The 16,432-nt window shown below is 46.8% G+C and overlaps 1 protein-coding gene across 1 annotated transcript; it reads right to left on the bottom strand.

The window, feature by feature from the left end:
• Nucleotides 1–9,734: 9,734 nt before the first annotated feature.
• LOC138452811 (basic salivary proline-rich protein 1-like) lies at nt 9,735–10,679 on the bottom strand. The gene has a single exon (XM_069605151.1). It carries the CDS (start codon nt 10,677–10,679, stop codon nt 9,735–9,737), a length of 945 nt encoding a protein of 314 aa, XP_069461252.1.
• Between the last annotated feature and the right edge of the window lie 5,753 nt (nt 10,680–16,432).

The raw sequence follows: 16,432 nt of genomic DNA, 5'->3' as shown, positions 1-16,432 counted from the left end.
TGCAGACATTCTCTATTCACTAGTGTCATTGATAATAATGCTACCTTCTCTTTTGATAAAGGGTTTTCTTATGCTAAATCTGGTTATGATTTTCAGCCTATAGCTCGCCAATTATGGATTGGGTGGAAGCGGTTATATGGGTCATGTTTTACCTGCTATTAGAGAGAAAGGAGAAGCTGATTGAGAACCTTTCATTGAGGGCATGGGATATTTAATGCCTGGGATAGGTATCAAGCTGAACCGTGATACGATTCTCACATTATCCCTATTATTAAAGAGAGTTGCGAATTACATCTCAATTTCCTGTTCACTGATTACTCACTAACAGGTAGCTATACACAGTATCGTATTGCAGACATTAGTTGCCTTAAACACTATCCAGCCCTTGAATGGGGGTGTTTGTGCTCGTCTGTGATCGAATGCTGTACATGTATCCTAAACTTGGGAGATAACCTTACTGACATTGTTATCTACATTAGAAATGGAATATATATATACTGGTTGGTCCTTTTTGTCCCGGCTAATTGATTATGTTGTATCGCTAGGAATGTCTATAATACAAAGAGGTCTGAGGATGTTTCTATTTTTGGGGAATTAATTGCATTTACTTGCTAATTTGATATGTTTCCAAATGTTTGAAAACCAAAGTTGTTAATACTCTGAAAGTTCAAAAGATGAAAAAAACGTAAAAGTTTCTTGAGAAAGATCTTGGTCTTCTGGAGTTAATCATTCAGATTGCTCACCGGTGTTAGTATAGTGGTCATTAACCTCAATGTGTCGATTCTGTGGAGGAAATGTACATATATTTGTGAATGATTGTCTAAATAATGTTGATGAGAAATGTAATTGTAAGTGAATCCAAATGAATATGGAAGTGTATACTGGTGCAAAAGAATTAAGCCTTTACTTTCAGCATCCAGGCCCAATTTAGCTTAGAAAAAAGTCTGTTTTCAATGATATGTTTTTATTTATTATTATTAATATTATTATTATTATTATTGTATTTATTGAGCCTGGGCCTAGCTTCGAGAAGCAACCGAGCACTATACAGAGGTATGCAACAGTACAGGTGCATTACAGAGCACTTTTCAGAGGTAATAGAACAGATGTACAGGGGGGGTGGGATACAGACTGCACAGAGGAGGGGTACAGCTGTACCAGGTGCTGGGGATAAGAGGGGCACATAGTGTCTAGCGAGTCAGGGGGCGTGAGGGGTTATATGATGGCCTATGCGTTGAGGAGGAGAGATTCCTTGAAGAGGTGGGTATTGAGTTAGTTTCTGACTTGTAGGAGCATGGGGGCGTATCTGAAACTGACGGGAAGGAGGTTCCATAGGCCTGGGGCATAGGCAGAGACGGCTTGTTTTCTGGTCCTTCCCTTTTTGCAGCAGCAGATTTCAAGTCTGCACGTATCTTGGCTTCTGGTGGTGCGCTGTCCGCCGGAGATGCTGAGTTTCTTTGCAAGGTAGCTGGGGGACTTGAGGGTGACTGTCTTATAGATGATGCAGCAAGACTTGAAGGTGATTTGTGCATGCAGTGGGAGCCAGTGAGGTCGATGAGGGCCAGAGTGATGTGGTCATATCTGCATAGACCCTAGATGAGGCATGCAGCCACGTGTAGGACACTTCTCAGGGGCACAAGGGAGGAGGACAGGCGGGCTTCGAGGAGTGCATTGCCCCCCATCCAGGTGGGATAGGACCAGTTCTTGAACAGTGGATCCAAAGCTGTCCGAGGGAGCAAGGGCTTGACTTTCTGCAAGAGGGAGAGCTGATACCAAGCTGTCAGAATTTTCTTAACTATGTGTGTCTTGAAATAGAGGTGTTTGTCGATGTGGAACCCGAGGGAATTGGTGCAGGAGGTGTGCTCGGTGTGAAGCCCTCAGAGTTCATTGTTTATAGCCAGGTCTGTATGTCTGGGTGTTCTGTGTTGTTGGTGAGGAGTAGGACTTTGCTCTTGAAGTGGTTGAGTTTCAAGCACGCACTGGACATCAGAGACTGCATCAGCGAGAGGCTGGTATTGGACATGTGGATGTCCTTGATGGATTTGATCTTCAGTTATAGCTGTGTGTCATCAGCGCATTGGTGGATGCAGATGTTGTATGTGGCTAGGAGGAAACACAGCTGCTCCACGTATATATTGAAGACCGCAGGGGAGAGGATGGAACCCTGCGGCTCCACAGGTGACTGGTGTTAAGATGGATTTCTGAACTCTGTTCTGGAGGCGCAGAGGTTCAGAAGGCCAGCCTAGTTTCTTGGAACAGGGTAACCTCTGGACAAGCCAGACCAATCAGGGTAGCGATGGCGGCAGTCAAGACTAGGTCTCAAGAGGGCTGAGGGTGACTGAAGCCCACAATGACCTTGCTTTCAAGGACGCTTACAAATTACTCCAGACAGGTGTTATTTTAAAAATATAGACACATTTATTACAAAGCCTTTGTAACATCGACCATAGCAAAGAATCACTGTAAAACTCCAATAAACCAACACATCACAATCAATACAATATATATACAAGACCGAGGGGTCTAAAGAGTTAGAAGCACGAAATATGCAGACCACCTAGATGGGGAGGAAAACAGGCAGTGCAAGTAATCGTTAGACCCAGTTCGACATCAGAGGCCACCTAACTAGAAGGAAGTCCGAGCCCTACGAAGAGTGGAGCCTTGTGCTCAAAAGTACCTGCACACGCGGGTGCCAACGGGCAAAGGAGAGTCTCTTCAGGGAAATCAGGCAGTTCAGAAAGGCGGTCGAAACGATGGTGAACAAATCCCCGTGACTCAGGCAAGGCATCCACTTGGGGGCAGAAGCAGGGCGTGAGTGCGGGAAAGGGTTTGCTGTTTACAACAGTGATGGAAAGCCACAGGCCCCTGCGGGAGGGTGACCGGTTAGGGTATTGACTACTCACCGGTCCCCGATGCAGGCAGACCCAGGCTTCTCCGGTTCCATTTTCGGTACTGGCAGGTTCAGGTGCGATCAGAGGAATGTCTCGACGCTGTGTAGATTTCGTGACAGCACGAGTCAGGGTCGAGGGTGTCCCAAATGCAGCGAACACGCACAGGTTTGTTACCACAGCAGGGCAACTCGGCAACCACGTGTATTCCGGTCCCAAAGCACACATCTCACTTCAGACCTGGGAACGCCAAGTGTACGAATCGTGTGAGAGTGCCGAGGACTCAGAATTTAGCAACAGCCAGATGGCGGTGACAGAGCAAGATTCCTGTGTAGGCTGGTCAGTCCACTGGATGGCCCAGGGACGCTTCCGAAGGCTTACGTGCAGGATTTGGTGAAGATGCCGAGAATAGTTGTTCCCACTATTCTAAAGGGTCGAAGCGCCTTTGCAGACCTTCTCATTCGATCAGAGGCCGAGTGGTCTCGCAGGACGACAGCAGTGCAGGGTGCCAAACATTCAGCGGGTCGCCAGCGATTCCTCGACTCAGCTTCTTAGTTGCAGGATACTTGGCTCCTTACCCTTTGTTTTTGAGAACTCAGGAGATCGACCTGGTAGTGGGGTTTTCAGCCTCCTCTTATCCAAAGTTCCCTTCGCGCCAAAACGGAGAAGGCCCAATGGGAGATCCGCTCACAAACACTCACACCATACGTGGACCTATCACGGACCACGGTGGTCCCAGGCACTCAGGACACTCTAGACTCTCTGGCACCCACGATGTGTATTGGGAACAGGCATCCCAGCCCACATCCTGGAGGCTCACACAAGGCATGCAGAAGCCCGGGAAAGCATTGTGTTTCGCGGGAAAATGCATGACCAAATAAGGACTGCCCCGGGCCGGCTCGACTGGGGGGAAGGTGAAGGGGCAAGACGGTCAGCGGACAGGACAAAGAACCTCGTGGCATGGCCATTTTGGAAGCCAGGCCACCCATTTGGGCCAAACGTGGGAAGCGCTGTTAACATCGCAAAAAGGGGTTCAAAACACAAAGAAATGATAGCTGCCACCAGTCCCGTCCGTGACACACTTGCACATTTCATAATAAGTCCAGCGAGAGTTTCTAGGGCCTTTGGAATGACTAGAGACCCAAGAGCGCGGTAATGTAAGTTACAGTGCACTCTTGTTTCATGTTGCTCAAAAGCTGCAACATGAGGAAAGGACTAAGGGAAACAAAGTCTCTCGGTACTGACTGTCTTGAGGGCATGTCAGTTTCCCCGTAAGAATTGAGCAAAAGCCCAGAGGAGTGCAGCGGAAGGCTGCGCTTCTCTGGCAAAGTCTAGATCAAGGTGTAAAACAACAGCAAAAAGTTTGGGGGTTGCCACATGGAAGGAAAATTACCTACAATTATGAAATCTTTCGTAACAACTGGCAGCATTGGCGATCTAGAGGAGTCCATCTGAACAAACTCCTGGCAGTTGGCAAAGTAGGACTTGAACCAGCGTAGGACAAGGTTGCTGATCCCCATTCACTGATGTAGGGTGTCTGTACATATATGCAAACTTTAAGAAATCATATACACAGGGGAGAACAGTAAGAATAGATGTGGTAGATGTATATACGCAGAAACATAAGGTAGATAAGAAATATAGAAGCTTGCTGCAATAGAAAATATAATACGGGTAAAGTGGGCCATTTTGAGAAAATGGACGTCAACTCTGTATAATAGTAAGCAAGAAGTCTGAAGGAGAGAGAGCAAGGCTGCAGAGCTGACAGGCACTGGAATACAAGTTTGTGTAAGAACAAAAAATATTTGTTTGGCTGAGGATCAAGGATACCACAGCAAGAGGCAACTGAAAGGCACAAAAGGAGTCGAAGAAGATAAGCCATGCAGGCAGGACATATTTGTCTTAGATTAAGCAAAGGAGTGAACATTTGCGAATGCCAAGTATTGTACAATTAAAGCCATGGAAAGCACATGCAAGACGGAGCAACCAAGTCTCCAGAGGCCAGAGAGAGTAATAGCAGCCAGTTTAATTGAATCAAATAGCACTAAATGGAAGTACAAAATTGACAAAATCATGGTCTCCTCACACGTGGTGCAAGACTGGGAAACAAGGCCTATTCATAAGGCTTCAGACGAAGATAGCAATGTACCTTCACACCCTTTAAAGTTCCGGAGAAGAGAACAGCCAGCAAGGTCAACAATAAAGAAGAAACCTTGGTTTAGGGCCTAACAGATGAGAGATGTTAGGCTAATTGGCCAAGTGGGCAGTTGCCTGACGTTGTTCCTCACACCTGGGATTCGTTTTGCTTACGTGCTGCTAACAAGCCAAATGTCCAAGGTCGGAAGAGAGTGCCAACCAATCATGATGGACTATGCAACTGTGGACGATACATTGTTTAAGAAGCCAGCCTGCTGCTGTTATTCTGCTATTATCGGTATTATACATAGTTAGAGGTTGTTCAAGACATGCCTACTAGATAAGTGGCAGCCAATGATGTTATTAATACCTATATAAACTATAGGTATATACGTTCCCTTAACCAATCCCTGCGCCCGATAGGTTTTTACTATTTGCCACTTGGGATGATATCATAGCTGACGTACATCAAGGTGTAACGCCTTTGTGTAATCGAAATCTATTCAAGAGTGTGTGATCTACAATGTGTTTGTTCTCCAGGTTTCCCTACTTTATTGAATTGATAATACAATAGTGTTTTGCCATATTCTTTGAGTCTGTCCGGTTACTTGGGCCTGAGATCAATTATTGTGGTAATCCCATCTAGCACTTGGTATGCTCCAGGTGCTACTGCACAGGGAGTGGGGAAAGTGGAATGTAGAGAAAGGGTGGAGCGGGGAAGACAAGTTGTGAGGAAAGATGGGAGGGGTCAGGGGAAAAAAATAAGAGATGACGGGAACAGAAAGGAGGGTATGCCTGTGTGTGTGTGTGTGTGTGTGTGTGTAAGTAAGCAAAGGAAACAAGTTTGAGGAATTTCTCAGATGGATTTTCACAAGTGGTTGATTGAGGTGCAAGGCATGGCATGCCAGGCAAGGTTACAACAGTTTAACTGAATTTCCTGAAGCGGTCCATAGGAGAGAAGCAGATGGTGAGGTATTTAAAAGGATACAACCCCCAAACTCATTAGTAAGTGAATTAGAATTCTAATGATTCAAAATGTCCAGAAAGGGTAGACTGCGCCTTTCCTGAATTTTTATACAACTGAGTTGAGCCATTAGATATTGGACCCAACAAGTGCTAGTGATGACTGAGAACAACACCATTCACCAAACATGCAGCCTCGGAGGGAGGGGGTGTGCGGCAGAAAGTAGAGGGAGATAGTGTGGACTAGGAAGGGGTGGGCAAGCAGTAGAAATGTGAAGAGGGATTGGGCTTTCCGTGGGATCACACTAGTATGGAGACAGTATTTGGACAGAGAAGAGTGTGAACATTGTAGAATATGGGGGTGGCAAAGTTTAGTACTTTTTCAAGTGGTGGGAAGGAATAGGGAAGGGTACAAGGTAGAAGGCTGGAGCAATAGTCAAGACCTCTGATTACCAAGATCAGAGTGAGGTTTTAGGTGAAGGTGTAAGTAAGGAGGGGCAGGTTATCCTGATATGTAGCACTTTAATCCTGGTAGCAGTCGAGATAGACATAATAAAGTGGTGAAGGTTTAGATAACTGTCGAAAAGAACGCCAAGTGTGCCTGCTTTGGTGAGAGCAAATCATGAGGAAACAAAATGGGGGGAGGGTCATTGGAGGCAGGAAGGTAGCCTACTGCAGTCCTGGAAGAGTTTAACATGAGGCAATAATGCGCCCTCCAGTGGCAATATGGGTAGAGAGGTCGGGTTAAAGGTCGGAAAGAGAAGATCATCTGCATGTTATCCTCAAAGATGTGGCACGAGACCCCAAAGCAGGACGCGAGATTACCGACCGTGGAGGTGTATCGTAGAGGGCCAAGGATGGAGCCTTGAGGGAGGCCTACAGCGAGAGGTTTAGGATCAGCGGTTCCTTGCGCCATGAGATGGATAATCTCAGGCCAGTGCCTCGAAAACGAAGCAAGTTAAGGCAGGTAGTGAGGTTTAAAAAGACCCCACTCTTAGAATTCAAATCTGTGTCTCGAGCAATCAGCAGATATTCTGAGGTTCCCACTGAAGTAGAAGAAACATCTTCCCTAACCCCCACTGATCTCTTTTAGTCTCCAGCTTTGCCCTTTTACTTCAATGCATGGTTCTAGCATGCTTACCTCCCCACCCCTTTTCATTCACTTATCCCTAGGTGCTTCTGCCACCTTTTGCTTTTGGTCCTATCGTGGCAGTCCATTCCCTTGTAACCTAAAATGTGCTGCTTCTGTTACTACCTATTCACGCTCCTTCCGTGAGGTGTAATGGACAACTCATTCATTCATCCATTGGAAAATTTTAATCGCTTGTTCATTGACTGAGTTTCTACCACCATCACAGGCTCTTTCCCTGTAGTTCACACACATTATAATCCTTTGGGTTTTCCGCCTGTCTCTCACTATGGGCCATTCCATACGGTCTCAAGACACTCTTATCTGACCATATCCTAAACCGGTGAGATAGCTCAGAGAGTTGATCAATCACCTCAGACATCTAGTTGCAGCTCAGAGCTCTCTATAAAGATACTGGGGGTCATTCCGAGTTGGGCGGTAGCCATGGTGCTATTAGCACCATGGCTGCCTCCCAAACCGGGTCTGGGTCCGGTCTGGCAGAATGGGGATTTACCGGGTCATTCCAACCCTGGAAGACCCGGTAAGTCCCCATTCTGTAGACCATTCCCCATTCCCATTTGAGCCCCCATAGGGAATGGGGAAGGCGCTTATAACGGTACCACAAATTGCGGTACCGTTATTAGCTCCAAGGTCCCTTAATGGGAACCACAGAGAACATGTGGTCAGACCACATGTCATTTGCGGTTCCCGCTAAGGGACCTCGGAATTGGGCGGTGAGGGTTTTCCGTCACCGGCATCATTACCGATGACCGTTAACCCTTACTGCCCAAGTCGGAATGAGGCCCACTGTGTTTAGTCGTGTTATAAATGCCATATCATATCATATATCATATCATATCACATCATATCATACTAGTGTACAGGTCCATGCACATGGGCCAAAGTGCAGGTTTTCATTAACACAGTAGGACCGCTGTATATCCTAAGCCTAGAGCTCCCTCTAGTGGCGACAACAGGTGAAGCTATGCAAATTGGACTATTGTATATCCTAATCATACAGCTCCCTCTAGCAGAGCATTCTGTGCATTAGGGCAGCATCTAATGCGCATGACTGCATCGGACAAACATACACCTGGTCTTTTATATTATTAAGATGATACTATTTAGAAACATTGCAGAGATGTTCCTGAATTTGACAAAACTCACTTCATGTGGGATTTTGCTGCAGTGGCACACAGATGCACCACAAAATCCTTTGTTGTGCTCATTTGACTGAAGCTGGGGTTATACAGAGAAGAACCACACTTTATATTTTGGTAACTGATTCCTCTGCAGATGTGGTAATTCGTCACAGTCAGAAATGTGGAATGGAATTCAGACATCCTCTCTGGACCTCTCCATCTGTTCTAATTCACATATCTTTATTTCAGGGCACTCATTCTGATTGCACCCTCGCCGGGTACTAATGTGCTGTAAATAACCTGCATTATAAATGACCAAAAGCATGGTACTTAGTGTTCGACTTCAGATGGACGAAAGACTCGGACAGCACAGCAGGATCTCAATCTTAGGTTGTCAGGTCATACTTGGATCCTTGCAGCAGGAGATTGAAACCCAATGGGTCATCTTGGTTCTGTGTGGGAAATGCTGCCGTTTTTTTGCAGCCAGCAATTAATGCCAGCAGTGGCAATTGGCCTCCCCCTTCTCTGGACCACCCAGTCCACCCTAAGCCTTCAGTCCCCTCACCAAACAAACACATGACATTTTCCCCACAGTGCAGGGGGAGACTGAAAGGGATTTGCGCCACCTGCATACATTGCGGAAGTATTGAAAGAGCGGCACAGACACCTGACACTGAGTAAATGAGGGCGTGTGTGAGGGACTTGTAGGCACAGATGTCGGCCTGAGGCGCAGGACATCTCTGTTGTTAGGGAAATGGTACATAAAACATCAGGACCTAAAACCTGGACACTGAATCGAGTGTTCATGTGTAAGGCCAACGGGAATTGTGTGTCTCAAAATGGATGCGCGTGGTGATACAGGAAGTAGGTGCGGTGAAGAGTTGTCTCTGGATTCCAGGATTCCAGGATCTTCTTCCCCATCAGGAGTGTGTTACAGTTCATTCACTCAGCCTCTTAGCCAGTCAGATAGCACAACGAGGAGACCGCTCATCTCTCATGTTTTTGAGCTGCCTGCTGTGGCAGGGTCGAATCCTGACATGGTCAACTCAGTCTTTCATCCTCCGCAGGTCGATAAATTGAGCACCACTCTGTGGGATAATAATGTCATCTGTTATTTCAGCGCTGTGAGACCCATGGGTGTGTAATGTAGCGCTATATAAGAAATAGTTGTTATTGTTTTTAGGACCGACACTCGCGTAACACGCATAACTGTGCCATGCCATGCTTCCACCACATCATTCCACTCTGTCACACAGGCAATGCAATGCATTCATTCATTCCTAGACATTACAGCATTTCTTGCAGTTCCTGCTCGTTGTTCTATAAGATCTGCGGTGGCTTGGGCATTGCAGCAGTTCCTGCTGGTTGCCCTATTTGTTTCGGTGGTGGTTTGGGCATGGCATCAGTTCCTGCATTTCCTGCTGGTTGCCCTATGTGATCTGTTAGTGGCTTGGGCATTAGTGCAGTTCCTGTTGGTTACCCTGTGCCATCCAGGGGTGGCTTGGGCTTTGCCGCAGTTCCTGCAGTTCCTGCTGGTTGCCCTATGAGATCCGACGGTGGCTTGGGTGTTACAGTAGTAGTTCCTGCTGGTTGTAAGATGTGATTCAGTGGTGGCTTGGGCATTGCAGCAGTTCCTGCTGGTTTCCCCATGTGATACGGTGGTGGCTTGGGCATTGAAGCACTTCCTGCTGGTTTCCCTACGTGATCCGGTGGTGGCTTGGGCATTGCAGCAGTTCTCTGTGGTTGGTGATCCTGTGGTGGCTTAGACATTGCAGCAGTTCCTTCTGGTAGCCCTGTGGGATGCAGTGGTGGCTTGGACATTGCAGCCGTTCCTGACGGTTGTGCCATGTGATCTGGGGGTGGCTTATGCATTGCAGCAGTTCCTGCTGGTTGCCCCATGTGATACAGTGGTGGCTTGGGCATTGCAGCAGTTCCTTCTGGTTGCCCTGTGGGATGCAGTGGGGGCTTGGACATGGCACCAGTTCCTGCTGGTTGCCCTATGTGATGTGGTGGTGGCTTGGGCATTGCAGCCATTCCTGCCGGTTGTGCCATGTGATCCGGTGGTGGCTTATGCATTGCAGAAGTTCCTGCTGGTTGCCCCATGTGATACAGTGGTGGGTTGGGCATTGCAGCACTTCCTGCTGGTTGCCCTATGTGATCCGGTAGTGCCTTGAGCATTGCAACAGTTCTCTGTGGTTGGTGATCCTGTGGTGGCTTAGACATTGCAGCAGTTCCTTCTGGTTGCCCTGTGGGATGCAGTTGTGGCTTGGACATGGCACCAGTTCCTGCAGGTTGCCATATGTGATGTGGTGGTGGCTTGGGCATTGCAGCCATTCCTGCCGGTTGTGCCATGTGATCCGGTGGTGGCTTATGCATTGCAGCAGTTCCTGCTGGTTGGTGATCCGGTGGTGGCTTGGCCATTGCAGCAGTTTCTGCAGGTTGCCCTATGTGATCTGGTGATGGCTTGCGTATTGCAGTAGTTCCTGCTGGTTGTGGTATGTGATGCGGTGGTCCACAAAATACAAAGAAACTCCGGCCCAACCTCTCTTACTGGAGGATGTAATTTAGTCCACCCTATGCCCGGACGGACACAAACTTACTAGAAAACACAAGGGTGGATAAGGCGTTTGTTGACTTTTGCAGTCTACAGGGCATACAACCTATTTACCAGTAGAAATCAAATTCCTATATCGTAAGTACATTACATTTTATTCAACATATAAAACAAATCATCTTCATTATATACAGTTGCACAACCGACAAATATATAAAAACAACCTTACATTTCTATTCTTCACTATATTACCTACAGTACATTAAAGTGCTTATTGCTTATTCAGTGATTTATTTCCACCCTGTCTGCACTCTTTTAATAGCTATTACACAATCAGAGTCTGGGTCTAGAATAATCAGCATATCATCAATCGTTTTAGCTTGCTCAACATGTTTCTGTTCTTAAATCCTCATTGTGATGAACATTCTTCAGGAGATGCTGTTTCAGTTACCAATCATCTATTGCCAGAGGTTCCATCAACTTCTATCACTGAAAACGATTTCAACTTCCTCCTTCTATCTTCCCTTCAACTACAAAAAGGACAACACATATTAGCTCAAAATGCTTAATTTGAAACATTGATGTGAAGGGACATCCCCTATGCACCCCATCCCTTCCCTTTTCAGAAAGCAAAGTTTACCTTCTGGGGAGCATTTGGCTAGACCATCCGTTCAAAGATGTCTCAATCACCATGCCAAAATTCACGGAGTGTCACCTATAAGAAATACACGCACAATGAGCATGGATCACTTGTTTAGATTGTATACATGTTTTTATATTTGAGGTCGTTATGTTTTATCCACAAATTGGACTAACCAATTCTTCTGCCAGTCCTGCGGGCTACATTGCCACTTAATCAATCTCACCTCTACAAAGTTTCTTCTCAGTGAATGCTCAAGGTCTTTTTTCCCCACAGGACCTTGATCACTTTTCTTGTCCTCTGTATCCTTTATTTCTTTAAGGACACTCTAAGCAAAGGAGAACAAAAGCTTTTACTACGTTGCCCTTTGTTTCGCTTTTCAATTTCCAAAGTCCCTATTGCTTACCTTTAGCTGGTGTCCTCGCATCGCGTTTTCCTTGACTCCCTCGGTCGCTCATACTGTTATCTTCTCAGCGACCCATAATAGATGTCATATTTGTTTTAAAGGCAGCATCTAGTTGGCCTGTAACATATATATACGCAAGGGTATAACATTGTGCTGAGTGTCGCAGCACCCATATTCTTTGGCTGCACTTACTCCCATATTCCCTTACCGCCTAGTGCTCGTCTCCTCTGCACCACGGCACTCTCATTACCTGTCCTGTGCACGTCACAAACTTTCGTTCATCAACCTTTACCTCGATCTCTATGATCTACCACTCTGAAAAAAGGCGGCCATCTTAACACAGAATTATAACTCATGTTGTGAGACTAGCCGGGGCGCTTAAGACTAATCGATGCAATTCCAGTTCACCCCTTGAATTGCTCCCTATGCACAGAATATGTGCGGAATTAGGGGGCACATTATCATAACCTTTGATGACAACATTTTCATAACCTTTGATGGCGAAATTTAGCCGCCACACTAGCATGTTGTTTCATGCAATATTCCATATTATTAGCACATTCTAGTAATAGATATGAAGAAATGTAGCATCTAGTTTTTTATATTCACCAAAAAACTGGTTGCTCTGTTTTTCCTATTTATATTTTTTGTTATATTGAGAATTTTTCCCTATGCCATGTGTACTGTCTTTCTTTTCAGCTCTAATTAATATGGGCTTTGGCCTGTGCCTTACAGTGACAGCATCATTATGGTGATTTATAATGTTCCGATCATATTGATGTGGTGGTGGCTTGGGCATTACAGCAGTTCCCTGAGGTTGGTGATTCAGTGGTGGCTTGGGCGTTGCAGCAGTTCATTGTGGTTGGTAATGCGGTGGTGGCTTGAGCATTGCAGCAGTTCCTCTTAGTAGCCCTATGTGATCTGGGGGTGGCTTAGATATTGCAGCAGTTCCTGCTGGTTGTGCCATGTGGTGTGGTGGTGGCTTGGCCGTTGCAGCAGTTCCCTGCGTTGGTGATCCGGTGGTTGCTTGGGCATTGCAGCAGTTCCCTGCGGTTGGTGATCCGGTGGTTGCTTGGGCATTGCAGCAGTTCCTTGTGGTTGGTAATTCGGTGGTGGCTTGGGCGTTGCAGCAGTTCCTTGAGGTTGGTGATTCAGTGGTGGCTTGGGCGTTGCAGCAGTTCCTTGCGGCTAGTGATGCGGTAGCGGCATGTGCATTGCTGCAGTTCCTCTTAGTTGCCCTATGTGATCTGGGGGCGGCTTAAATATTGCAGCAGTTCCTGCTGGTTGTGCTATGTGGTGCGGTTGTGGCTTGGGCATTGCAGCAGTTCCCTGCGGTTGGTGATTCGGTGGTTGCTTAGGCATTGCAGCAGTTCCCTGCGGTTGGTGATCCGGTGGTTGCTTGGGCATTGCAGCAGTTCCTTGTGGTTGTTTTTTTGGTGGTGGCTTGCGCATTGCAGCAGTTCCTTGAGGTTGGTGATTCAGTGGTGGCTTTGGCGTTGCAGCAGTTCCTTGCGGCTAGTGATGCGATAGCGGCTTGTGCATTGCAGCAGTTCCTCTTAGTTGCCCTATGTGATCTGGGGGCGGCTTAGATATTGCAGCAGTTCCTGCTGGTTGTGCCATGTGGTGCGGTTGTGGCTTGGGCATTGCAGCAGTTCCCTGCGGTTGGTAATTCGGTGGTTGCTTAGGCATTGCAGCAGTTCCCTGCGGTTGGTGATCCGGTGGTTGCTTGGGCATTGCAGCAGTTCCTTGTGGTTGGTGATCCAGTGGTGGCTTGAGCATTGCAGCAGTTCCTCTAAGTTGCCCTATGTGATCTGGGGGCGGCTTAGATATTGCAGCAGTTCCTGCTGGTTGTGCCATGTTGTGCGCTTGTGGCTTGGTGGTTGCAGCAGTGCCCTGTGGTTGGAGATCTGGTGGTTGCTTGGGCATTGCAGCAGTTCCTTGTGGTTGATGATTCGGTGGTGGCTTGGGCGTTGCAGCAGTTCCTTGCGGCTGGTGATGCGGTGGTGGCTTGAGCATTGCAGCAGTTTCTCTTAGTTGCCCTATGTGATCTGGGGGCGGCTTAGATATTGCAGCAGTTCCTGCTGGTTGTGCCATGGGGTGTGGTGGTGGTGGCTTGGGCGTTGCAGCAGTTCCTTCTGGTTGTGCCATGTGGTGCGGTGGTGGCTTGGGCGTTGCAGCAGTTCCTGCTGGTATGGCTAATGATCAGAAAGCACACTTTCTTGCGGGGGTAAACATGTATTGACTTCACTCATGATTGGCACATAAGGCATGACACATTCTGTGCATATTATATCAACTTGGAATACTGTTATATTCCACCATTGCTTTACATTATTATAGAGATGCAGGAGTCTAACAGCAGATGTGTTAAAATGGGCACTATTCTGTATACCTGCGCCCAATGCACGGTGTGCGTTGCACATGCATGCTAATGTTGACGGTTTTACTTGAATAGCATGAGCCAAAGCCCAGTACTTATTCGGTCATGTTTCATACCAGAGATCTGCCAGTTGTGCCTTTGCTGGGAGCAGGTGTAAAGTCTGGAAGAGAGAAGCCACACGTTCCCTTCAGGGGCCAGTGGACCCGCCTTACTGCCACCCGCTGGAGGCGGGACACACGTTTGGCGGAGGGCCCAGTGGGAAGTTTACTGCGATATTAATTTCTCCAGCTAAGGGTAGCCGGCCACGGGTGTATAAACGGCACGATGGGCTTGAAACTATGCTTTTTGAAGACAGCCGCTCACACTACCTGCCCCGCCTGCGTCTTGAAGGAGAAGTCGGACCCCGAACCAGAAACCCCGCGTGTGCATTCCATTCCAAGGCCGGATCTACTTGCAGGCCACTCCCTTTCCAAGGCTCTTAACGCTGCCAATTTGTCACATACTCTGCAATTGCTCAACTGTTTACTTTAAACAGGACCGTGCTTGTCATTGCAAATCTGCTTTACAATGCTTGCATTTGGCGCTGGGATAGCGCAGGATGTCTTTCACAGCCCATCTTTGGGATTATTTAGGTTAAAACAAACGCCGTCTTCCGCGCTGTTTTTGCGCATTAGGAGGTGTGGTGAACCGGTGACAAAACTCACGAAAAATCATCTCACGATTATATTCACAATTTTATTTTTTAAACTGTCAGAATGGAATGTCTTCAATATCAGGAGAAAGGAAAGAAGTCCTTTTGCTGATTCTTTGGAAAATGAACACCATTTCCCAGAATGCAATGTGAAGTCCCTCTTTCACTCACAATATCTGTTTGGACGGGTTGGCACTTTCACTACGTTTCTCAGAATGCAGCTAGGGCTCCTCGTCCTCTCCCAATGTCTTTTAGGATGTTTTGGCACGTGCACTACATTTCCCAGCATGCATAGTAAGGCCTCTCTATAGAACACAATCAGCCTCATCACGAGTACAGTGGTTTGTGAAAAATGGCAAAAAAGTTGCAATCATTCGGTTACTGCCGCTTTACGGCATCATTACCGCACTGCTGTAACATGAAACCTGGCAGTAAGGTGGTAAATTTACCACCAGCAAAAGCTGGAGTTAATCTAAATGTTGACTTGCACTGTATCCTAACATACTAGTCAATGTTTTCAAGTGTCACACCTGGAGGGGATTGTGGACGCGGGCCCGTGTCGCTTCGAGGTTTGTGAACATCGACATCTGCCTCACTCAAATGGAATTAAGAAAGTTAGCATGTACCAAACCTTATAGAACTCTGATAGAAATGATAGAAATGTGAATGTTGGCATGCCAGACACTTAGATGGAATTCTTAACTTTGGCCTGCCTCGCATCTAGATGGGATTATGAATGTTAGTATGCACCACACTTAGATGAAACTGTAACTGCTAGCATGTGCCACACTTAGAATGAAAAACATTAGCCTGCGCCGCATCTAGACAGGACTCTAAATGTTAGCATGTGCCACACTTAGAATTGAGAACATTAGCCTGCGCCGCATCTAGACAGGACTCTAAATGTTAGCATGTGCCACACTTAGAATTGAGAACATTAGCCTGCGCCGCAACTAGACAGGACTCTAAATGTTAGCATGTGCCACACTTAGAATTGAGAACATTAGCCTGCGCCGCATCTAGACAGGACTCTAAATGTTAGCATGTGCCACACTTAGAATTGAGAACATTAGCCTGCGCCGCATCTAGACAGGACTGTAAATGTGAGCATGTGCCACACTTAGAATGGAGAACATTAGCCTGCGCTGCATCTAGACAGGACTGTAAATGCTAGCATGTGCCACACTTAGAATGGAGAACATTAGCCTGCGCCGCATCTAGACAGGACTGTAAATGTTAGCATGTGCCACACTTAGAATTGAGAACATTAGCCTGTGCCGCATCTAGACAGGACTGTAAATGTTAGCATGTGCCACACTTAGAATTGAGAACATTAGCCTGCGCCGCATCTAGATAGGATTGTGAATGTTAGCATCAGCCACACTTGGATGGAACTTGAATGTTGGCATGTGCCACACTTAGAATTGAGAACATTAGCCTGCGCCGTATCTAGATAGAATTGTGAATGTTAGCATGTGCCACACCTAGACGTAATCTTGAACA

Source organism: Ambystoma mexicanum, chromosome 4p (assembly GCF_040938575.1).
Source record: "Ambystoma mexicanum isolate Mex_15411 chromosome 4p, UKY_AmexF1_1, whole genome shotgun sequence".
NCBI classification, from domain to species: domain Eukaryota; kingdom Metazoa; phylum Chordata; class Amphibia; order Caudata; family Ambystomatidae; genus Ambystoma; species Ambystoma mexicanum.
The sequence above is the reverse complement of the archived record's forward strand: the minus strand, read 5'-3'. Positions and strand labels throughout refer to the sequence as shown.